The following is a 23,866-nucleotide window of genomic DNA, read 5'->3' as shown; positions in this document are numbered from 1 at the left end:
TAGGGAGATTATCCTGCGTTATCCAAGTGGGCCCAATGTCATTGCTGAGATCTTTAAAAATGGAAGGTCGAGGTGGAGAGAATCAGAGTCGGAAAGATGCTATGGCACTAACTTAAAGATGGAGGAAGGAGCTATGAGCCAAGAAATTTGGGTAGAAAAGGCAAGGAAACATTCTCTCCTACAGTGTGTCCCGGAAAGAGCACAGCCCTGTAGACACCTTGATTCGAGCCCAGTGAGACCCGTCTTGAGAGTCGGAATGAGAGAATTGTAGATGAAAATGTGTTGCTCTAAGTCACTGTGCGTGTGGTCATTTCTTACAGCAGCAATAGGAAACCAACACACCAAGTAACCCAATCCTTGCAACTCAAGAATCCTAATATGGGCCACTTGAATCCTTCTAACCTTGGCTTGAGAATAACACTTCGTGTCCCAGAAGGCTCTTTATAAATGACATACTTTCACTCATCGGCTTAATGGTAAACCTTGATTTAGCATTGTTGTAGGCAATATCAAAGATCAGAGGCCACACTGGCTTTTAGGCAGCTCCCATCTACTAGAGTTCAGGACATCCACAGAAGTGGAACTGTTTGTTTGTTTGTTTGTTTGTTTTTGAGATGGAGTTTTGCTCTTGTTGCCCAGGCTGGAGTGCAATGGTGCGGTCTCGGCTCACTGCAACCTCTGCCTCCCAGGTTCAAGCAATTCTCCTGCCTCAGCCTCCCAAGTAGCTGGGATTATAGGCACCCATCACCACGCCGGGCTAATTTTTGTATTTTTAGTAGAGATGGCATTTCACCGTGTTGGCCAGGCTGGTCTCAAACTCCTGACCTCAGGTGATCCGCCTGCCTCGGCCTCCCAAAATGCTGGGATTATAGTTGTGAGCCACCACGCCCGGCCAGAAGTGGCACTTAAGAGGGGGCAAGAGGGAGCGAGGCCTGGATAGTGCAGCATGCAGACAAGGGCTGGGGCTCTCAAAGAAGCTTCAGGAAGGTGGTAACATCTGAGTTGGACCTCAGGAGAGAGGAAGGTTTGCAGCAGGCTCGGTGGAGGATGAGAGGTACCGTGTCAGGGTCCTCAGCTGAGGGATAAGGAGAGCAAAGGCAGAGAGGAAGTGGAGGCTGGTGGCCAGTTGAGCGGCCGGAAGGGAGGTGGTGGGGAATGGGGCTGGCAGGTGAGCCAGCGCTGAATCACGAGGCCCCATCGATACCCTGGTGAGCAGCTTGGCTGTAGTCAGATGGAAAGCTTGTGAACAGGAGAATGGCTGGTATTGGGCTGTGCTTTAAATGGCAAATCTGATTTTACTTTCTAAATGTTAAACTACCTTTGAGCTTCAAGCAATATGTGTTTTCTGGGAGAGCCCCAGGTATAAGTGCTCACCTGGAGGGTGGAGGTGAACTCAAGACACCCAAGAAGAGGTGCCTTGGGGATCCACACTGATGGAGAGGGCATCACTCTCGGCTGCTGTTGAACAGAGCCAAGCTCTTCCCCAAGGCTCTCCCCTCTGGCTGGCATGCCTTGCCTGCCTTTTGTGTGGCTGGCTCTGTCTCCCTTCCAGGGCTCAGCACTGATGTCTCCCCTCATACAGACCTTCCCTGGCCCCTGTCACTGCTCCATATCATTCTCTCTCAGTCCAACAAACCTCAGATCAGGGCAGTGCAAACCCCAGAGGCAGCAAGGCTCCGGACACCTTCACGTGAGCTGAGTGCCAGCACCATTCTCTTTCCCCTGGCACGTTGTAGGCCACAATTGTGATGAGATACATGAATGCAGGCCCCTTTAAAGCAGAACCCAAGGCTGGCCTCCCCAAGCCCAGACCTCCAGGGCTCTACACCCCCTTTTTAATTGCAAATCCAGGATTTGGAATAGGATATTCAGCAGGGGAACCACTGCATGAGTCCCGTCCGGATTAGGAAGGATAATCTGCTTTACTCAATCTACAAAGTCAGGTGTTAGTATCATCCAGAAACACCCTCGCAGAAACATCGAGAAGAATGTTTGTCCAAATATCTGGATGCTCCATAGCCAAGTTGAAACATGAAATTAACCATCATAAGTCCACCTGGCATCTGTGCACAGCTCCTTAGACTCTTCATCCAATTGACTGGTGTCCTTATAAGAAGAGGAAATTGGAGATGCAGGGAGACCCCAGGGGTGCAGGCACACAGAGGGATGGCCACATGAAGGGGCAGCAAAAGAAAGGAGAAAGGCTATCTGTGAGCCAAGGAGAGCGGCCACAGAAGAACCTAGCTCTGTGGACACCTTGGTCTTGGACTTCCAGCCTCCAGAACTATGAGAGAATACATTTCTGTTGTTGAAGCTGCCCATTGTGTGGTGTTTATGTTTCAGCAGCCCTAGCTAGGTACACACTGCCCTTCCAAACACAAACAGGGAAAGCCCCCTGCAGAGGATTTTCTTACTCTTCCCTTTTCTCTGGGCTGCTTTGTGTGCTTCGTCGGTGGCATCTTCCTTATCTCCAGGGTTTGCATTTGTTATTCCTCCACATTCCTGAAAATCAAGGGAAAGGCCTGCTTGTATTTTTCCGGGGAGACTGGGAAGATAGGGCTCAACGACCTTGGGGATTCTTCACTCACCACCATGTCAGTGGGAGAATCTGAAAATCTCTGTTCTCAAGTCAAGGCCACTAGCCTAGAAAGTGTCTTTGTGTGAATTTGTGAAGGGCTTCCTTGCCTGACTCAGGGAGTGGGCAGTAGGGGAAGGTGGCCTTGGCAAGCATAGCTATGGTGGACTTCAGCCTCCCCGGCGCGCCGCCGTCGTCTGCACCGCGTCTCTCCATCCGCCCCGTGTGCTGCATCACGGTTTCATGCTCTCCTTCACCACACGCTACAGAGGAAAGAAGGATGGAGCGCCCTAGGAAGCAATGCCTGGGTCAAACGAAATACAGTGAACAACAGCAAGAGGAGGTTGTGTTTATGTTTGCACGTGTGTCTGCAGTATTTACATCCTCTAATAACAGTTCCAACACAGAGACACTCTTCAGGAGGAAGCTAGGAAAGTGAGTGACAGTTTCTCTGTGTTCACCGGCTTCTTGGATCAAGTTCAGAAAGTGAAATATTTGGGCCGGACACAGTGGCTCACGCCTGTAACCCCAGCACTTTGGGAGGCTGAGGTGGGTGGATCACCTGAGGTCGCGAGTTTGAGACCAGCCTGGCCAACATGGCAAAACCCCATCTCTACAAAAAATACAAAAATTAGTCGATGTGGCGGTGGGCGCCTGTAATCCCAGCTACTTGGGAGGCTGAGGCAGGAGAATCGCTTGAACCTGGGAGGTAGTGGTTGCAGTGAGCTGAGATCGCGCCACTCCAGCCTGGGTGACAGAGCAAGACTGTCTCAAAAAAAAAAAGTGAATTATTTGAAGAAGCTGCTTTGACATTTTCATGACACGCTAGCAGGGTCAGCATGAAGACTAAGTGAAGGCGAGGCAGCCCTTCCTCCCCTACATTCTGGAGGGACAGAGAGTGAAGGTGGTCTTGGGGTATCTGATTATTCGTCTCCCCTGTAGGAGCAAAGCTCCTCACCAATGTTCAACCAGAGAGGACTGACTGTGCCCTTGGACTGTCTGTGGCACCATTGTAGCATCCTGTGGGTCCAGAGAGATACCTTTGGTCTCTGGGCTCTTATGATGTAAATGGAGAGACAGGAGAGCAGTATCTGATGAGGACCAAGTGCAGGTAACAGATCATTCCTAGGAGACAGGGGCTCTGAGGAGCAGCGTTGATCATTAGCAACCCACACCTCAGTCCATGTTGGCTGACTGTCCTGTAGATAGGTCCTATGATCCAAAGTCCCTGGTTTGGGGGATGTGTTTGACCCTAGGTGAGGTACCCCAGGACATGAAGATCATAGTATTTCTTCATTCTCTCATGTTCTTCATGGTGGCTGTTCACATGCAGGTCCCTCCCAGCCCTCTCCAGAGCTGACACAGTGCCTGGCACATGAGAGATGCTAAGCTGCAGCTGTTGAAATTCACACTGTAGTAGAGACTCCATATGTTTAAAGACACAGAGTGACACTCCAGCAAGCAGGACCCAGTGAGGGAGGAACAGGTGTGATTATAACCCAGAGCAGAATTAAAGATGGAACGTGACCCGGTTTTGTAGAATTTGAAAGTTGGATAAAGACTTCTTCCAGCTTTCAGATAGACAATTGCCAGGTGTGTCAAACCACCCCTAATCCTCTGGTGGAAATAGTGTGTGTGTCGGGGGGTCTTCGGAATCCAGAGCAATGGCCTAGCCTGGAGTTGGGGGGGTCTCAGAGGCTGTATCACTCGGGCAAAGCTAGATCATGGTGCAGGAAGAAACAACCCCCAAATCGCAGTGGCTTAAACAACAAAGGTTTATTTCTTGCTCACTACATATCCATTGTGGGTTGGTGGGGTGGGAGTGGGGGATTCTGCTCATCGCTTAGGACCCCAGCTGGCAGAGGAGGGCTTCAACTGGAGAGCTGCTTCTATGTGGCAACCTGGACCCAGGCTCTCAAAGCTTCTGCCCGGAAGTGACCCTCGGCGGTTCTGCTCATGCTCCACTCGCCGGGGCAGCCCCGACCTAACCTCCCAGCAGGCAGCGCATCACACATTACAGGTGCCCAGGAGAGGAGAAACTGCACCTTTGTCAACAAAGACGACCACGGAGGGGAGACTGCTGATGGAGGGTGGTCAGGAGTAGGGGGGCTTGTTCCCGCCTGCAGGTTCTCCCCTATCTCCCAGGACTGAGCTCGACACAGGCACAGGCTGAGGCCTTTGGAAAGCTGGGCTTGGGAGCTTCTGTGACCTGGCAAGCTTTGCCTTCCTTAAACTTTCTCAGCAGATGGTGAAATCCAATTTGGAATGTTCAGCTGGGCCCAGTCATTCTAACCTCATCTCAGCCGTCAGCTGTGAAACAACAAGGTCAGGGCTGGGTTCAAAAAGCCATCAGGAACCAAAGTGTTGTTTGTTTTTTTGTTTTTGTTTTGTTTTGTTTACTTTCAGGAACTAAGGAGGAAAAAAGTGAAGGACAGGAATACAATAATTAATAATAATAATAATAATAATAATAATAATAATAAAAGAAACCAGAAGCCAAGATGCCCCAGATCATGCTGGGAGCAGTGGAGAATTGGAACAGAGGGATGGATGGGCAGAGGGGACTAGGGAGGATGCCACAGGCCGTCAGGGGTCAGAGGCCACCAGGAGGAAGAGCTCTGTGCTCTCGTCCCTCCACAGCGAAGGCTGAGCTTCCCCGCCAAAAACCGACAAGGGAGGAGAGGGCCTAGAAACAGGAGAAGGATGTGGAGTTGGCACCTGCTCCCCTCTGGCTGCCCAGCCTGGATCACATACCACTGACCCCGCTATCACACCTGAGGTGCAGGGTTAACTGTTACTTTCTCTGGGAAGTGTCTCTGACATCCCACCCACCACAGGGCTGGCCAACCCTCCTCTATGCTCTCTCTCTCTCTTTTTTTTTTTTTTTCTGTGACAGAGTCTCGCTTTGTTGCCCATGCTGGAGTGCAGTGATGGAATCTCAGCTCATTGCAACCTCTGCTTCCTGGGTTCAAGCAATTCTCCTGTCTCAGCCTAATTTTTGTATTTTTAGTAGAGACGGGGTTTCACCATATTAGTCAGGCTGGTCTCAAGACCAGGTAATCCACCTGATCTCAGGTAATCCACCCACCTTGGCATCCCAAAGTTCTGGGATTACAGGCATGAGCCACCACGCCTGGCCCCTCCTGTATGCTTTCTAAGCATCCTATATTTCTTTGCACTCAGCTAGGCTGTGCCCTCAGGACCTAGTTCCACCCCAGAAACAAAGAGGGGCACTGTGAATTGAGAAGGAATGAATGATGGGGCTTGTGAGGTTCCGCATTTATTCCTCAGGAGGTGACCAGGCTGGTCAGAGGCACCTGGATCTGGGGACAGCTGAGCCCTCCCTGCTGCTCAAGACTGGCCTGGGCACTGCAGTGGGGCCAGTCCTGGCCCCTGACAACTCAAGCTCCTAGGTCCAGTCTAGACTCCAGGGACCTCCAGGCCAGCCCAAGGCTCTTTGAAGCAAGAATCTGAGTCTACTAAACTGCCTTGTCCAACCCAACACCCCAAACTCCTCAGCTAGCTCCATCCCTGGTGGCTACAGCTTCAGATGGCTCCCCCATACAACTCATAGATACGGGTTCTGGGGCCTCACCCCTAACTCATTGGGCCCAGGGATACCCTAGTATTAGCCTTTCCTAGGAGGAGGAGTTTCCCCAACTCTCCCAAAACATCCAGAATGTTCCCACACCTTCTCCTCAGTCTTTCTTTCCTGAATTTCTTGGGAGTGGACCATTCCTGGGCACCAGGAACCAGAAGTACCAAACTACCGTCTATCTCTCAGTGCCTCTGTTTACCCATTTGTAAAACTTGGGCTGCATTTCCTGCTTCTTACGGAGTTTTGGGGACCATTAATATTAAAGCCCGGGATGATCTCTGGAAGACAGGGACTCTGTTTTCATGATTTTGTCCTCTAGCTGCCCCACAACCTCCCTGGAACCTTCTGGAATGTGCTGCACAGGTCAAACTAGAGCGGGGAACCCAAGGACTGGTGGGGGCCGGCAAGTGGATGGCCTGGGGCCTGGGAACATTGAACCATGGCAGTGATTTTGAGTGTCTTTTCAAAGGGAAGTTGAGGTGGGTCTTTGGGTCTCAGGGAGTGCCCAGCCCCGGGCCTGCGGAGGGCAGCAGGGGAAGGGACCTTCAGAAGTGAGGGGAGGCCTGCAGGAAGGGCCTCCAGGTTGGAGTCAGCCTCGGCACCAGGCCCAGCTGCTCCAGCTGCAGCCGCGTGGGCCTGTAGGCCCCCAGGTTGCTGTAGACAGCGGCGGGCGGGCCGTCGTGGGGCCGCGGGGAGAGGTGGGCCTGGGGACTCGGGGCTCCCCAAGGGCCGTGGTGGGGCTGGAACCGGGGCGGTGGAGGCGGGTGTGGGGCCGCGGGGCTACCGGGCCCCGAAGACGCGGACACACTTCGGGTACCGGGGTGGCTGCCTGCCGAGCGGCCGCTGAAGGGGTTGGAGGACGTGCGGTCACTGGCGGAGCCACTACTGCTGCTAAGGCGGCCATTGGCCGGGGCTGCTCCGGGCAGGACGGGGGCGACCAGCCGCGGGGACTTCAGGCCCATCACAGGCTTGGAGGAGGCGTAGAGGTGGCGGAACTCCTCGTCAAACAGCTCCACCGCCTGGCCTGTGAACTTGGAGAGGATGTTCCGGTGCACGTGTCCGCAGAGCCAAGTGAAGCTGGAGGGGAAGAGGAGAGAGAGTGATGGAGGAGAAGGGGGAAGGATGGGGAGGGGAAGTGGAGGAGGAGGGGGAGGGGAGGAAGAGGGAGGGAGGAGGTGGAGGAAGGAGAAGGAGGGAGAGGGGAAGTGGGGGGGAAGAGGAAGAGGAGGAGAGGAGGGGGAAGGGAAGTGGGAAGGGGAGGAGGAGGAAGAGGAGGGGAGGGGGAGGAGGAGGAAGAGGAAGAGGAGGAAGAGGAGGACAGATAGGAGGCTCCGCCGGCCCAGGCCCCAAGATCCTCCTGGGGGACCAGTCGGGGAGTTGTGGGTCCCCTCGGGGCAGGGACGGAAGGGGACCAACCCATGCCCACTGCCCCTCCTCTCGGGCTCATTTCATCCTGGCAGAAACCCTGAGAGGGAGACATTGCGACACCTCTCTTACAGACGACAAAACTGAGGCTCAGGGGCCAGAATGTTTTTGCGGGTGAATAATTAAGATGCCAGAGCGAATCCCTGGCCTCAAGGCTCCCTCCTGGTGCTCAGATTGCAGTCTCTTAGAGGCTCCCTGAGGAGGCAGAAGGGAGCTGAGTCCCAGGCGCCCGGAGTCTGCCCTTAGGGCGGTCACCCAGCAGCCGGGGCCTTCTCGTCTCCACCTGTGGAATGTGCAGCGCCAGCGCGCCTTTAACCACACAGGGGTCGGGAAAGCCCCTGCAAAAGGCGGCTGCTCTTGGGAAGCCGGGCTGTGTTTTCATGAAAATCTAAAGCGTTCCTGAAAGAGGATTCGGCTCCATTTTCAGGCACAGGGACCCAGCAGGGATGAGTGGAGGAGGAGCACCATGCGCCTCCCGTTGACGCTGACAGGAGTGGTTTACTGAGGAAGCACCCAGACACGGGGCGGGGGCTGTCGGGGGGAGGGGTGGTGGAAGACACCCTCAAGGAGAGGCCTGGGGCCACCACTTACAGGTTTTAGGGAAAAACAAAATGCCTAAGGCAGTTATTACTTTGTATGATTCCCAGATTTTTTTTTTTTTTTTGAGAGTCTTACTCTCACCTAGGCTGGAGTGCAATGGTGCGATCTCGTCCCACTGCAACCTCCGCCTCTCGGGTTCAAACGATTATTCTGCCTCAACCTCCCAAGTAGCTGGGATTACAGGTGCCCGCCACCACGCCCAGCTAATTTTTGTATTTTTAGTAGAGACGGGGGGTTCACCATGTTGGCCAGGCTGGTCTCGAACTCCTGACCTCGTGATCCGCCCGCCTCGGCCTCCCAAAGTGCTGGGATTACAGGCGTGAGCCACCGCGCCCGGCCTGTTTCCCAGATTTAACCCAAACTCTTTTCTGTTTCCGATGGAAAATTCCTTTCGTTCCTCCCCCAGCCCCCCTCAATGCTTGAAACTCTGGTAACAGCATAGACCTCCCGAGAGCACCAGGCTAGAGGCTCCTGGGCTCCTGCTCAAGTGAACTTGAAGCAAGACGGAGAGGATGGTCGGGGGAATGGTCGCCGAGCCGGGGCAGCGCCAGAGCTAAGCAGAAACGGGCCCGCCAAAGATAGGATCGCAGCCCCCAGCCCCCAGCCCACCTGTCTTGCCACCCAAAGGCCTGGCCTCAGCCCAGGGTTGGCAGTTCCCTGCTCTGTGAGGCAGGGCGGGGCCGCACAAGGCTCGGATAATCCTGGGAACAGCAATGAGGCTTTGTTTAAATCTCACCTCCCGCCGGGAACCACCCACATCCCCAGAGAGGTGAGCAGCTGATGCCGAGCCAAGCGCCAGCCCCGCCACGGGACAGGAGGCAAGCGCAGGGACAAAGGGCCGCACTGCACTCAGAAGCCAGTCGCCCTATGTTGTCTGAATCAGGCTGCATGGGGCAACATAGCTGCTGCTTTGCTCAACAGAACAAGTCCAAAGAACAAGTCCAAAGACTTCCTGGCAACTCCTCAGGTCCCCAGCACCTGTGTCCCCGATTGCACTGTGCCCCGCCCCAGAGCCCCCCCACACCTGCACACCCGCGCATCTCATGCTTTAGCTTTTTTTTTCTTTTCTTTTAAAATTTTTTTTTGAGACGCAGTCTTGCTCTGTCGCCCAGGCTGGAGTGCAGTGGCGTGATCTCGGCTCATCGCAGCCTCTGCCTCCTGGGTTAAAGCAATTCTCTGCCTCAGTCTCCAGAGTAGCTGGGATTACAGGTGCCCGCCACCACACCTGGCTAATTTTTTGTATTTTTAGTAGAGACAGGGTTTCACCATCTTGGCCAGCCTGGTCTTGAACTCCTGACCTTGTGATCCACTTGCCTCGGCCTGCCAAAGTGCTGGGATTACAGGTGTGAGCCACTGCACCTGGCCATGCTTTAGCTTTTATACTTTTGATCACAGCCCATGAGCAGAAATACGTTTCCTTTCTTTTCTTTTTTTTTTTTTTTGAGACACAGTCTGGCTCTGTCGCCCAGGCTGGAGTGCAGTGGCGCGATCTCGGCTCACTGCAAGGTCGCCTCCTGGGTTCAGGCCATTCTCCTGCCTCAGCCTCCCAAGTAGCTGGGACTACAGGCGCCCCGCCACCATGCCTGGCTAATTTTTTTGTATTTTTAGTAGAGACGGGGTTTCACCGTGTTAGCCAGGATGGTCTCCATCTCCTGACCTCGTGATCCGCCCGCCTCGGCCTCCCAAAGTGGTGGGATTACAGGCGTGAGCCACTGCGCCCGGCCAATACATTTTATTTCTATTGTTGTTTGGCCCATAAGTACGTAGCATTCACTTAATCATCTTTGGCTCATGACCAAACTCTACTCATTGGTCTATTCATCACCCATTTTCACTTATTTAACTATTTAATTGGTGATTTTAAGTAATATAGTAAGCAGTTATGAACCCACTACCTAAAAGAAAAGGTCACATCTTTTTTAAAAATTTTTTCTCTTAAAAAAATTTTTTTTGGGGCAGAGATGGGATCTTGCTATGTTGCCCAGACTGGTCTTGAACTCCTGGCTTCAAGTGATCCTCCCTGCTTGGCCTCCCGAAGTGCTGAGATTACAGGCATGAGCCACCACACCTGGCCAAGGTAGCATCTTGAGGATAGTCCACATCTAGCCATAGGGTCCCTTCTTGCATCCCTTTCCCAGGACCCCTGAACTAGAACTCAGCACATCATGAATCCTGTGATCATAACGCCCTTGCTTTCCTTTTTCCATAATTACAGAATTTTTTTTGTCCTTTTTTTTTTTTTTTTTTTGAGTTGGAGTTTCACTCTTGTTGCCCAGGCTGGAGTGCAGTGGCGCGATCTCGGCTCACTGCAACCTCTGCCTCCTGGGTTCAAGCGCTTCTTCTGCCTCAGCCTCCCAAGTAACTGGGATTACAACAATGCTGGCTAATTTTTTGTTTTGTTTTTTTAACCATGTGTTGCCTCTTTGGTGAAACGCCTACTTATGTCTCCAACCCACTTTTCTGCTGTGCTCTTGTGCTCTTGTGAGTGTCAGCACTAATCTCTGTCAGGGGTGTGCATCTTGAATAGCTGCTTCCAGTTTGTAACTGACTTTTCACTTTCTTTAAGATGTCTTTCTTTTTTTCTTTTCTTTTCTTACTTTTTTTTTTTTTTTTGGGACAGATCTCATTCTGTCCCCCAGGCTGGAGTGCAGTGGCTTGATCTCAGCTCACTGCAACCTCTGCCTGCCGGATTCAAGTGATCCTCCCGCCTCAGCCTCCCGAGTAGTTGGGACTACAGGCGCATGCCACCACACTCGGCTAATTTTTGTATTTTTAGTAGAGACAGGATTTTACCATGTTGGCCAGGCTGGTCTTGAACTCTTGACCTCAGGTGATCCACCTTCCTCTGCCTCCCAAGGTGCTGGGATTACAGATGTGAACCACCGCACCCAGCCAAGATGTCTTTCAATGAACCAACATTCTTAATTGTAATATAGTCAGATTAAGCAAACTTTTACGGTCACTGCTTTTTTTTTTTTTAATGTGTGTATGTTTTCCTTTTAAAGAAATCTACTGAGAGTTTTAGTTTATTTTCAACATTCAAATTCTTTTCAACTATTGCAAGTTGATTTGTAAACAAATGCGTGCGTGGTGGGTAGTAATCCCATTTTACATACGGGGAGTTATTTTTTCCAGTTCCTCCTTTCCCCACTGCTCTGTCATGCCCTGTGGTGTGTGAATATGTGCCTGAGCTTTCTGTTCTGTGTGTCAATTTGTCCCTCCTCCAATGACACATTGTCTTGATTACTGCAGTTTCATGACAAGTTCTGAACTCTGGTAGGGCAAGTCGTCCCTGCTTGTTTTTCTTTTTCGGATTTACCTTGGCTATTCTTGGAAAAGCACATTTAACATCATGACCCACAAGTACATAACCACACAATAATTTCCAGAACATCCTTTACCTCAGCGTGTTCTGATTATTTTTATTCTATTCCGTGTCATTTAAAAAAAATGCTAGACATCATCTACTAAATTGATTTCACACCCCGCTAATGGATGGTGAGGCACAGTTTGAAAAACTGCATTCTTTCAGGACACTGAATGGTCAGAACCCAATGTGCTTTTATTCATTCATTCAACAAATATTTGTGGCCATGTATAATGTATCAGGTGCTGTATTTACTGTACTTCATGCCAGGAAAGCAACAGAGAAGAAAACATACCCAGTCCAGTCCCTGACCTCATGTCATTTACAATCTCGGCTAATCAAGTTCACAAATAAATAACTCCAAATCATGATGGGAGGGAAGCCATAGAGGATAAGAGGGCTCGGGGTGGGGAGATCAGACGTCTCTGAGGCAATGATCTGGAAGCTGCCACCTACAAGATAAAGAGTTAGCAAGATAGAGACAACAGGAATGAGCTCTCCGACGGAGGGCATGAACAGCAAGTGCAAAGGCCCTGCGACTCGAAAGAGCATGAAAGACTGAGGAAACGGCCAGTGTGGCTCCAACACAGTGGAGGAGGGGGGGGATCCTACTGAGATAGAGGCCCTGGTAAGGATGTAGATTTTTGTTGTTGTTCCTAGGAGCAGTGGCGAGTATTGAAGGATTTTAAAGTGGTTTGATCTGGTTTGTGTTTCTGTTCCTGGGAGAGAAAACCCATGGATGGCAGTGGGGGCGGGGCAGGAGGCCAATTAGAAGCCAGGATGATGTCTTGCTGTTGTTCCCCATCCTGTTCCCAATGCCCAATTTTGCCTGCCTCTTCCCCACCAGGGCTGAATAATTCTCATCCTTCAAGGCCCAACTCCAGCCAATGGCACCGACCTCCTGGACCTGCTAGGCAGAAGTGGTGGCTCCCTCTCAGCTGACCCCAGAGCACTTCCTTAGCTCCTGCTGATCTCAGAGCACACACACCAATCCACTCTGGCCACTCAGCAATTTTTCTTGATGGCCCTGGCATGGCACCTGTGCTGGGGTCAGACCCTCAACCAGCCCTTCAGTGTTGAAATGCGCAACCTCAGCCCTCTAGCCTCCGCGGAGGAAGCAGGGCTCTTCAGTTTGGGAGAACCATATACAACCAGAAGAAGGGGCCAAAATATCTGAAGCCCCCAGGTAGCGGGGCTAAAAGAAAGGGATAAATGGCCTCTTCTGTTTTTTTTTTCTTTCTTTGTTTTTGTTTTTACTGGAAACAACTCTAAGGGGAGACTGGTCCCAGGGAAGATGATCCCCTGAAAGGCTAGTAAGCAGATCACCTTTGAATGTCAAGGGCAAAATCATTGTTGGTGTCCTGTGCTCCCTCCAGGAGCTGGCTCCTCCACAGCTCTCAGGAATGACAGTAAACACAGACGGCCCTGCATGTATTCAGGCTATGGCCGCCTTCCTCCTGGGCTGCACATCAGGCTAACAAGCCCAGCCCTCAGCTTCACAGGGATTGGAGAGCTGGTGACCCTAGTCAAGGAAGCTGGTGACCCTGGATCAGTTGCCTCCCCTCTCTGTGCCTAAATCCCCCGCCCCACTTCTGTCAGTTAGGAGGATGATGCCTTCTTCAAAGTGTTGTCATAAAGATTAAATCCTTATTAAAGTCTGTTTTTGTTTTTGTTTTTGAGACAGTCTCACTCTGTCGCCCAGGCCGGAGTGCATCTTGGCTCACTACAACCTCCACCTCCCAGGTTCAAGTAATTCTCCTGCCTCAGCCTCCCTAGTAGCCGAGATTACAGGCGCGTGCCACCACACCAGCTAATTTTTTTTGTATATATATATATTTTTTTGTTTGTTTGTTTGTTTATTTGTTTGAGACAGAGTCTCGCTCTGTCACCTAGGCTGGAGTGGATCTCGGCTCACTGCAACTTCTGCCTCCCAGGTTCAAGCAATTCTACTGCCTCAGCCTCCCAAGTAGCTGGAATTACAGGCACCCACCGCCACATCTGGCTAATTTTTTGTATTTTTAGTAGAGACAGGGTTTTGCCATGTTGGCCAGGCTGGCCTCGAACTCCTGAACTCAGGTGATTCACCCGCCTCGGCCTCCCAAAGTGCTGGGATTACAGGTGTGAGCCATCGCGCCCCTCCTGATTTTTTATATTTTTAGTAGAGACGGGGTTTCACCATGTTGACCTGGCTGGTCTCAAACTCCTGACCTCAAGTGACCTACCCCGCTCAGCCTCCCGAAGTGTTGGGATTACAGGCATGAGCCGCCACACCTGGCCCAGTCCCTGTCATCCTTCAGCAATGTTAGTTCTGCTTCCTCCTGCCCCTGCCCAGGGCGAGGGCCCCCCAGCTGCGTGATGGACTCTGGAAGGGCAAGTGCAAATTAAAAATGAGATGCTTAATTCTTCCCACTGAAAATAAGGGAAGAGACCTTCCCCTTCTTCCTTTTCTACTTCAAAAATTTTAGCTGTATGCAAATCACACTCCATCCTCCGGTGTTCTGGAAGAAGGTGGGCCTGACTGCAGCTGTCCTCTGACTCCACAAGCAGAACCTCCATACTGTAACGGGTTGGATCCACTTCGCTATATGAAAGAGTGAGGTTTTGTTCTGCCTGCTGTCTCTGTAGTGAGTTGCCCATCACGTGCATCATATTCTGGTCTAATGCTTACTTGATAACACAACTGTTTTCCTTCACTTCTACTTTCGTAGGGAAGTTTTCTGAGAGGAGATTTTGTTTTTCATTTTAATTCCCCAGTAGCTCCCATAAGACAGGGAGAGATGAACTCCACTCCCATCTGTCTTGTGTGGAAATGGTTTCAGACTTCTCTGCTGGCTTCTTTAGTTGGAGAGTGGGCTGGGCAGCGGGGCTGAGAGGGGTTAGGGGTTGAGGGCTGGGGGAAGGCATGTTTTCCAGCACTTTCCCTCTAACAAACCCTGCAGAAGGATAACACACAGGAAGGGCCCTTACCTCCTGGAATAATGCTTCACAAATAAAAAAATTAGTATACTTTCATAATAATAGCTCTTTTCTTTCTTTCTTTTTTTTTTGAGACAGAATTTCGCTCTTGTTGCCCAGGCTGGAGTGCAATGGCGCGATCTTGGCTCACCGCAACCTCTGCCTCCTGGGTTCAAGCTATTCTCCTGCCTCAGCCTCCTGAGCAGCTGGGATTACAGGCATGGGCCACCACACATGGCTAATTTTGTATTTTTAGTAGAGATGGGGTTTCTCCATGTTGGCCAGGCTGGTCTCGAACTCCTGACCTCAGGTGATCTGCCCACCTTGGCCTCCCAAAGTGCTGGGATTACAGGTGTGAGCCACTGCGCCTGGCCAATGATAGCTCTTTTCTAATTCACAGAAACCCACTGGAAAGTGAGATCAAACCACTTTATACAACAGACCAATGTTAGTTAAGCATAAAAATGCTGGTAACAGTAATAATCACGGCCTGCCTGGTAAAACTCACGAATCCTTTTCAAACAGACCCTGCTTGGAATTATAATTATTAATATCAAAATAAATTTAAAAGTATAAGTAATACCAATGTCTTAAACAACAATACACTCTTAAGTGACCTTTTTTTAGTGCATCTCAGAAGCCCAGCAGCGAAGTATTTACACTTGCTGTTTTACTTAATTTTACAACAATTCTAATACAAATGGAGTGCGTTATTGTTTTCCATTTTGTTCTGATGAGGAAACAGGCCCAGAGAGATGGCAGGTACACAGCTATTAAAAGTTGGGTATAGAAGCTGGGAGCAGTGGCTGACGCCTGTAATCCCAGCACTTTCGGAGGCCGAGGAGGGCGCATCAATTGAGGTCAAGAGTTCGAGACCAGCCTGGCCAACACAGTGAAACCCCCGTCTCTACTAAATATACAAGACAATTACCCGGGTGTGGTGGTGCACGCCTGTAATTCCAGCTACTCAGGAGGCTGAGGTGGAAGTACCGCTTGAACCAGGAGGCTGAGGCTGCAGTGAGCCGAGATCACGCCACCACCACGCTAGGCAAAAGAGCGTTTCAAAAAAAAGAGTGGGGTACGACCTAACACATTCAAATTCTTCTTCTTCTAGGAGAAAGCATAATGTATGAGATATTGTTTGGTTTAAAAGTGAAATGATATGGATTTGAGGATTCGAGGGTGGAACAATTCATATTTTGAGAAGTTGAAGACAGACATTCTGTTTTCCTGAAGGTGTTAAAGGGAAGTTTATCTTGGGAATGTGTTTCAGCTTAATCTGCCCAGCATTTGACACCATTTGGTAGAGGGAGGAAGCCCCCACTCCTAGTGCAGTTCTGATCTCCCTGAAATGTTTGAAATCCCTCCCGGTCGCTTAAGCTCCTTCATCAGTTTTCATCATGCGCACAGATAATAAGAACTTGCTTCTCAGCCTTTTATCTTTACATCTTTGTTTCCAAATGCCTGTGTTCCCAGGCCTTCTCCTTTTTTCCACAGAGATAACCACCCCATGGCCGTGTGCAATGCAGCTAGTGGGTCCTGGGAGGGCGCAACATTTCTCAAAAATAATTGCCTAATCTTGAACTTTGGGGCAGGACATTATAGATAAGAGCCTCCGGGTACGAAGACTTTTTTTAAAAAACATCCAAACTTTGATCTACTGAAGTTCAGATCACTTTATTTATTTTTTTATTTTTTTTAAGGGAGAGTCTCACTCTGTCACCCAGGCTGGAGTGCAGTGGTGCGATCTCTGCTCACTGCAGCCTATGCCTCCCGGGTTCAAAGTGATTCTCATGCCTCAGCCTCCCCAGCAGCTGGGATTACAGGTGCTTGTCACCATGCCCAGCTAATTTTTGTATTTTTAATAGAGACAGGGTTTCACCATGTTGGCCAGGCTGGTCTCAAACTACTGACCTCAGGTAATCTACCCGCCTTGGCCTGTCAAAGTGCTGGGATTACAGGCGTGAGCCACTGCACCCGGCCCAGATCACTTTAAAGTGTATCATGTGCTTTGGGGCTACTGAGGAGACAGCTCAACTGCACCTGTTCTTTGATTTCAAACTACACCTGTTCTTTGATTTCAAACTGTACCTGTTCTTTGATTTCTTCCCCATGTTCCGGGAATCCTCAGCTATTCTAGCCCTTGGCTCAACCTCCTTCTTCCCTTCTCTCAGTGATGCAAAACCTGAGTTCCCCAGGGAAGAATGTGTGCCTTGAAATGGAGTGTCAAGAGCGCTGCAAGAATTCCTCAGCTAATATTCACAATCGCCGAAAGGGGGAAACAACCCAACGTCTATTGATTGGTGACCAGATAAACCAACTGTGGTCCATCCTGTCCATGGAATATTTGCTCAGCCATGAAAAGGGAGGAAGCACTGACACACGCTACAGCTCGGATGAGCCTGGAAAATGTTATGTTAAGTGAAAGAAGCCAGCCACAAAATGCCACATATTGAATGATAATTCCATTTACATGAAACAGGCACTTACATGGGGACCCTCGGTGCTATGAAGGACATTCTAGACCTCAAGACAAGCTGGGAAGGAAGGTGTGAACTGCACTTGTGTGAATGTGCCTCCTAAGCCACATTCTCTTTTTTTCCCATAGCCTTGTTCTCCTACCTTCAAATTCTATAAAGTTTGAGGACGGAATGACATATTTTAGAGATTCTTCTCTGAAAACTTGCCCCACCCTAGGCCTGAATGAAGGGCAGCCATGTTTTTGCCACATACCAAGTTCCCTTCTGCCACCCCTGCCCCAGCCACAGGTAACTGGCTCAGGGGTGGACACCAGACTCAGAGACAGCTCATCCACTGGTTGGTGATCTGGGCTGACAGAATGGTTGGACCAGGGGTGATGGTGGTGGGGGCTGGGCTGGGAAGCTCCAAAGTTTAGGGATGAGGAGGTCAGATTTAACTTATACAATCCATGAGGCAGGAGAGAGAACCAGAAAAAGTAGCTAAACAACAGGCCTGTGGACCCATGAAAGCCAGAGTGAGCAGCTTTTACCCTAGCTTTTCCCAGACTTGGGGAGGCCTGGCAGCCCCTGGTCCTGCCCTTGGCTGTGCCTGAGATTAATTGCCACAGCCTTACAACACCCCCTGCCTTCTGCCTTTACTTAGCCAGTTTAAGTAGATTTTCTGTGCCTTACGGTGAAACAGCCTTGACGAACTTAATAGGAACCAAAATGTCGAAAAACAGTGCAGGAAGGTCCTTGTTGTATTTGGGAAGAGAGGAGAATTATCACACAATTTTGGACTTTGTTTGGAAAATGTGTAAAGTATTTTAACAACTGAAGGAGTCCCATTAAAAGAAAAGAGTAAAAATATAAATTATTAAGCTTCGTAGCAAGCAGAGAAAAAAAGGAGCTATCTAAAAAAGAAGTAATATGAAAACCTCTCCATTCAACTGCAAACACAAAAGGGGAGAAGCAAAGCAAAGTCAAAATATAAATATTAGAAATAAATCCAAATACATCAGCAATCACAATAACTAACTGGATTAGACCTATTAAAAGACAGAGATGATAAAACTATACTTTTAAATACTTTAATGAGGCTGGGAGCGGTGGCTCATGCCTGTAATCCCTGCACTTTGGGAGGCTGAGGTGGGTGGATCATCTGAGGTCAGTAGTTCGAGACCAGTCTGGCCATCATGGCAAAACCCCATCTTTACTAAAAACGCAAAAATTAGCCGAGCGTGGTGGCGGGCACCTGTAATCCCAGCTACAAGGGAGGCTGAGACAGGAGAATCACTTGAACCTGGGAGGCAGAGGTTGCAGTGAACTGGGATTGCACCACTGCACTCCAGCCCGGGTGGCAGAGCGAGACTCCGTCTCAAAAAAACAAAAATTAATGATATGTTGTTCACAAAAGACACACTTAAAATCTATCAGCAAGTTTGAAAATAATGGGATGGAGAGAAAGTTATACTCTGTGCTGTAGACTGAATGTCTGTTTCTGCTCCAGATTCATATTTGAAATCCTAATCCCCAATGTGATGCTATTAGCGTGTAGGGCCTTTGGGGCATAATTAGGTCATGAAGGTAGAACCTTCAGGAATGGGGTTAGTGCCCTTGCAGAAGAGGCCCCAGTGAGCTCCCTCACCTTTTTTTTTACCATGAAGGGCTAAAGATACACTTTCACTGTGTCACACAGTGAAAAGACAGCAGTCTATGAGACAGAAGGTGGGCCTTCCCCAGGCACTGAATCTGCCCACACCTTGACCTAGGACCTCCCAGCCTTCAGGACTGTGAGTAATGGGTTTCCACTGTTTGTAAGCTACCCAGTCTATGGGATTTTATTATAGCAGCCCAAATGGACTAAGACACTGTACAAATATAAGCCCAAGGAAGGCTGGAGGTAGCAATGTTAATATCATTAAAAGTGGAATTTCAGCTAAACGGCACTAATAAGGCTAAAGAAAGATAGCACATTTTAAATGTAAGGGTTTTTTCCCCCCCTTTCTCTCTTTCCCTTTATGCTCATTTGTCTCTGGCTAGAGATTTGCCAGTTGGCTTCACCTAGCTTTGGAACAGCATTGCGGGCTCCTGCTCCCTGGGGAAAGACTGCATCCTTAACACCCCCTGGAAACCTGCCTTCCACTCCCAGCTTATCCCAATGTTTGTGCTCATATTTCACTGGTCACTACTATGTGTTTGCAGCAGAGGAAGCAAGAAAAGATGTAACCAGTTGCCCTCCTCTGCACTCTCTGTCACACTCGTCACCTTCCTAAACAAATGTTCCCAAATGACCTTCGGCTGTTCCTCCCTTCCTCAATTGCTCTCTCATTTCATCCCTCCCACAAAATCCACCATCAAATCCACTTCCCTAGCGCCGCCACTGAGAACATTTCAAAGAATGTCTTTTAAGCTCTGAAGTCAAGTTTCAAAGGCAGACCCAGGCAAGGTAGCATTGTTAGAATAAATGGGTGGTCAGTCATTTGGATGTAGGAGTCTATGTGTGAGGGCCTAAACACAAACTGAGGCCGGGCGCAGGGGCTCATGCCTGTAATCCCAACACTTTGGGAGGCTGAGGCTGGTGGGTTGCTTGAGCAAATAATAAAAATTTAAAAAATAAAATGGGGCTGGGTGCAGTGGCTCACGCCTGTAATCTCAGCACTTTGGGAGGCCACATGGGTGGATCACCTGAGGTCAGGAGTTTGATACCAGCCTGGCCAACATGATGAAACCCCGTCTCTACTAAATATACAAAAATTCGCTGGGCGTGGTGGCGGGTGCCTGCAATCCCAGCTACTTGGGGGGCTGAGGGAGGAGAATCTCTTGAATCCTGGAGGTGGAGGTTGCAATGAGCTGTGATTGCACCATTGCACTCCAGCCTGGGTGACAGGGCGAGACTCCATCTCAAAAAAAAAAAAAAAAAGCAATGGGATGTGCACACACACAACTAAACAAATTGCATCACTTTATAATCACGTCTAAGATATCCGAGGAGGGAAAAGAAGAGGATTCTATGTCCTATTGCAATATCAAGGGAAACGGAGGCACCTGGAAATGCCTCTCTACCTGGAATTCTTGCCAGAAAGGGTCCACATTTCTTGCCTCTCACCCCATCTATGTGATGCAGCTCCAGCTCCGGGCAGAGGGAGACCTTCTGGGAGCTGCTGCGGGTGTTTGTGTCTGAGCAGCGGGAGCTGGTCTGCACCTCACTCAGCCCTTGTTCTCCATGAATCCTTGACAGGAGATGAATCCAAGGCTCACCTGTAAGATCCAGACAGGACAAATCTCCAGTCCGAGATGATGAACTTCTCCCGGATTTGGCCAGCGAATTTCCTGCCTGACTTGGCACAGTATATCTCTCCTTCCACACTCCGGATGGAAATGTTCTGTTGGAGGGAAAGTCAAGGTGTCACTTCCTAATTCTGTTTATAGAGATACGTTTGGGCTTCAGGCTGGATGTTTATGTTCCCTTTACCCCCATTCTGTGTTGAAACCTAATCCCCAGGGTGATGGTACTAGAAGGTGGGGCCTTTGGGAGATTAGGTCATGAAGATGGAGTGCTCATGAATGGGAGGAGTGCCTTATAAAGGAGGCCTAGAGATCTGCCTCACTCCTTCTGCCATGTGAGGACACAGCAAGAAGACAGCCATTTATAAGCCAGGAAGTGGGCTTCACCAGACGCCGAATCTGCCAGAATGTTGATCTTGAAGTTCCCAGCCTCTAGAACTATGAGGAATAAATTTCTGTTGTTATAAACCACCAGTCTATGGAATTCTGTTATAGCAGCTGTGACGGACTAAGACAATTTGTGCATGAAAATGTCTGGTAGAATGTTCATCAAGATGGAAATGTGTTATCTCTGGTTGGTGGGATTCTGGACCATATTAATATTTTCCCTGGGCTGAATTGTCTAAATTGTCTTCACTGTCCTGGCATCAGCTGGCTACAAAAAAAGGAAGGTGGTAGAATTCAAATAAGGCAGCAAATAAAAGAAAAGCAAGGGCCTAATGCCTATGGAGCCCCGAGTCTAGGCCCCCATGAGCCACAGGTGGCCTGGCAGTTACTTGGAGGCAAGCCCAGCCCTGCCTTGTAAGTGGCTTGACCTGAGTCCCTGACCCTAAGCTGTTCAGAGGGAAGGCTCGGTGCAGCCAGAGGTGGTGGTTTTGTGGAGGTAGCAATAGACCCCATATTGTCTTAAGCAAAGGTGAGTCTGCAACCCTACCATGGCTCTATTTATCCCTTGTTTTCCCTGTAGCACCTGCTGCTCCCGCCGTACAGCTGGAAGGCTGGAGAAATGGAAGAGCAGGTAAAGTGTGGGTGTCTCAGGGTTAAGGCTGAGGGAGGTGGAATACTGTCTGGATTCCTCAAAAGACTGCTGGTAGCTTGGCAGGTCCTGAGAAGGGCAGTCCTGCCTCCAGCCGCTTCCCCTGGGCTTCTCCATAGCTCTGTGAGATCTTGAGAGGAGGGACACCATTGTCCTATGGTGAGCAGAGTACTGTCAGGTGTGGCCAGCATAGGCCACGAAAGCAAGGCCAGTTCTGACACTTCTGACCTGTTTCAATGGCCTCGTGCCAAGGAGGTGTGATCCACGTCATGCCAGACCAGCAGCCAGAGGTCCCAAGGCCTGTGGCAGCAGGAGGCAGCACTGAACTCAGCTGCATCTGTGCAGAGGGGAAGGGAGGGAGGGAGGAGGCTTCATTCTTATCTGGGAGGTTCTCCCAGAGGACAGAACCTCACTTGCCTGAGCTAGAGGAGACTGATCAAAAGAACTCTGAGGGCCACCCATCAGCTGTTCAGCCAGGCCTACTCATGAAAGCTATGGGTGGTGTTCACATTTGAATTAGTTGTCCTCAAATTTGTGTGATGAATCAAACCCTTATCGCTGGGTTTCTTTTCTCTTTGCCAGGAGAGGGAAGTACGGGGTTCAGTTAAGTCCAAGAGGATCAATGTCTTGTTGGGACCAGGGAGTTCTGAACATGCACCCACAGACCCTGGAGGTTGCCTGCCCTGTAAGATGCAATCCCTGGGCTTCCCCAGCTGAGAGGAGAACTGGAGTACATGGCAGAGATGCTGCTCACCAGATACCCATGACCCTTTACATTTCCCAGCATCCGTGCATCTGGGTAAGGTCAATGAGTTATAAGAGAAAGCGATGGAAATCTCCTCCAGGTCAGATCCTGGAAACATCCTGGAGAGTCTCCCAGCCTTCTCTTTCCCTGTCATGGTTATCTTAGAGGCCGTGTATTTCTCATGATGTAGCTACAATACGGAGGAGGGCCATCTGACCTACATAGGAGTTTGTTTGAGCAAGAAATGAACCTTTATTGTGTTAAGCTATTAACACAAGATGAGGGACATTTGTTACTATTGCATAGACTATCCTATCTGGACTAATATGAGTACCCTTAGGACTCTCATTGGGGCCCCTACCTTGAGGTGACTGTCAGAGATCTGGACTTTGTCACACATCTCCTGGAAGAGCTTCACACCTCCCTGGTCCAGGAGCACACAAACGAACACCCCACGCTTGTTGGCTGCCTCTAGAATGTCACAGAAGATCTCCACATCCGTGAACACATCCATCAGGATGACCAGGACCTGGGCCAGGGCAGAGTGCTCAGTTACCAGAAAAGTCAGGGCTAGGTGCCAACTGGTTTCACCCAAACTGCCTGAGTCCCAGTGGGCCTGGGAGAGCTGTTCCCATTGGGCCAGAGGGGAGAGGATGGGGTAGAGTGGGTCTGACTGGGCAGGATTAATGGAAGGAAAAGGAAGAGCTGGAGTGGAGGCCCCTGCGCCTGTCCTGATACCATCTCTCCAGTCCCACCACCTATCTGTTGGCCCCTATGCCCATTGTGGGAGTGGGGAGTGCAGAGGAGGAAGGGAAAAGTCTAGAAAGAGAAGGAGAGCAGAGAAGAACAAGAAGAAGCATCTCAACCAGTTCTAGGAGAGGAATAAAGTTAAGGTTATGGATTCTCAGCCACTTGGAGCTAGAGGGCACACTATGGCCACTGATTTTCAAATGGTGTTAAGCCGTGGAATCCTATCCTCAAACAAAATCCCATGTGGAGGCACCATATATAAGCGCCTAGAACAAGCTGCTCCCCGTGGGATGGAGAAGGGAGTCACGCTCTACCCACAGCTACTGCATCATCTGTCACAGTAGAAACTGGGGAGGGGAGTTCTAGACATCCAGCGAGCAGGAGAGACATCTGTGTTCCTCCTGCCAAGCATTCATTCTCCCTTCCTCTGCCAACAGCATCCCAACCTGACTTTAAGGAACTGCCTCTCCTCCACAATCAATGTGGTTTGGAAGGGTCTATTGCCATTCTTTAATTGGATATGGGGAGACCACATGACCAGGGCTAGACCAATGGGAGCATGGCATCCCCTGTTGGCCACAGACATTGGTCCAGAGGTGGTCACATGATCTAAGTTTTTCTAATAAGAGTCAGCCCAGGACTTTAGCTGGGACTCCTGGGAAAAGGAGGTGTTCTCTCTACAAGGTTGGTTAGCTGGTATTTTATAAGCAATGGCTGCTGGCAACCATTTTTGCCACCTCTTGGGGAGAGCCTGCCTGACAATGAAGCCATCCCTGGAGAAAGCAGCCAGGAGGTAGAGACAGAGTCCCAGCAGTGTCATTTGGACACCTGGTTCCAGCCATGCCTGAGACCAGTGCCACCCTTGACTTTTCCGCTGTGGATGTCAATGAATGTTTCTCTTCTTCTTAAGCTTGTTTGGGTTTACTCTCTGTCACCCAGTCATGAGTCCTTTCTAATACCTTAATTGTGATATATTGACAAGCAGCTTATTAGGCAGTCATTAAAAATGTTAATTACTGCCGGGCGCGGTGGCTCACGCCTGTAATACCAACACTTTGGGAGGCCGAG

At 49.9% G+C, this 23,866-nt stretch overlaps 1 protein-coding gene and 1 long non-coding RNA gene across 5 annotated transcripts in view; one reads left to right on the top strand and one right to left on the bottom strand.

The window, feature by feature from the left end:
• Window positions 1–4,331: 4,331 nt before the first annotated feature.
• FAM83A (family with sequence similarity 83 member A) overlaps window positions 4,332–23,866 on the bottom strand; it is a 28,871-nt gene continuing 9,336 nt past the window's right edge. Inside the window, exons 2-5 of one of the 3 annotated variants that reach the window (XM_031014136.3) lie at window positions 22,410–22,577; window positions 20,241–20,365; window positions 6,991–7,250; window positions 4,332–4,984 (exon numbers count right to left, since the gene is read on the bottom strand). In XM_031014136.3, coding sequence (XP_030869996.3) covers window positions 4,914–4,984; window positions 6,991–7,250; window positions 20,241–20,365; window positions 22,410–22,577 — 624 coding nt within the window. In that variant the 3' untranslated portion in view covers window positions 4,332–4,913. Of the gene's footprint in view, window positions 7,251–20,240; window positions 20,366–22,409; window positions 22,578–23,866 lie in introns of all 3 variants that reach the window. The other 2 variants (XM_055348713.2, XM_055348714.2) reach the window with 2 other exon arrangements.
• On the top strand, window positions 11,969–17,172 carry LOC109028114 (uncharacterized). 2 transcript variants are annotated; one of them, XR_002007192.3, is made up of 2 exons: window positions 11,969–12,193; window positions 16,695–17,172. It is a non-coding gene; the product is annotated as an uncharacterized lncRNA (long non-coding RNA). The 2 variants fall into 2 exon arrangements; XR_010135037.1 differs by lacking the exon at window positions 16,695–17,172 and adding an exon at window positions 12,413–13,224.

The sequence above is a fragment of the Gorilla gorilla genome, chromosome 7 (assembly GCF_029281585.2).
Source record: "Gorilla gorilla gorilla isolate KB3781 chromosome 7, NHGRI_mGorGor1-v2.1_pri, whole genome shotgun sequence".
Lineage (NCBI taxonomy): Eukaryota > Metazoa > Chordata > Mammalia > Primates > Hominidae > Gorilla > Gorilla gorilla.
This window is presented reverse-complemented; position numbering and strand designations above follow the sequence as displayed.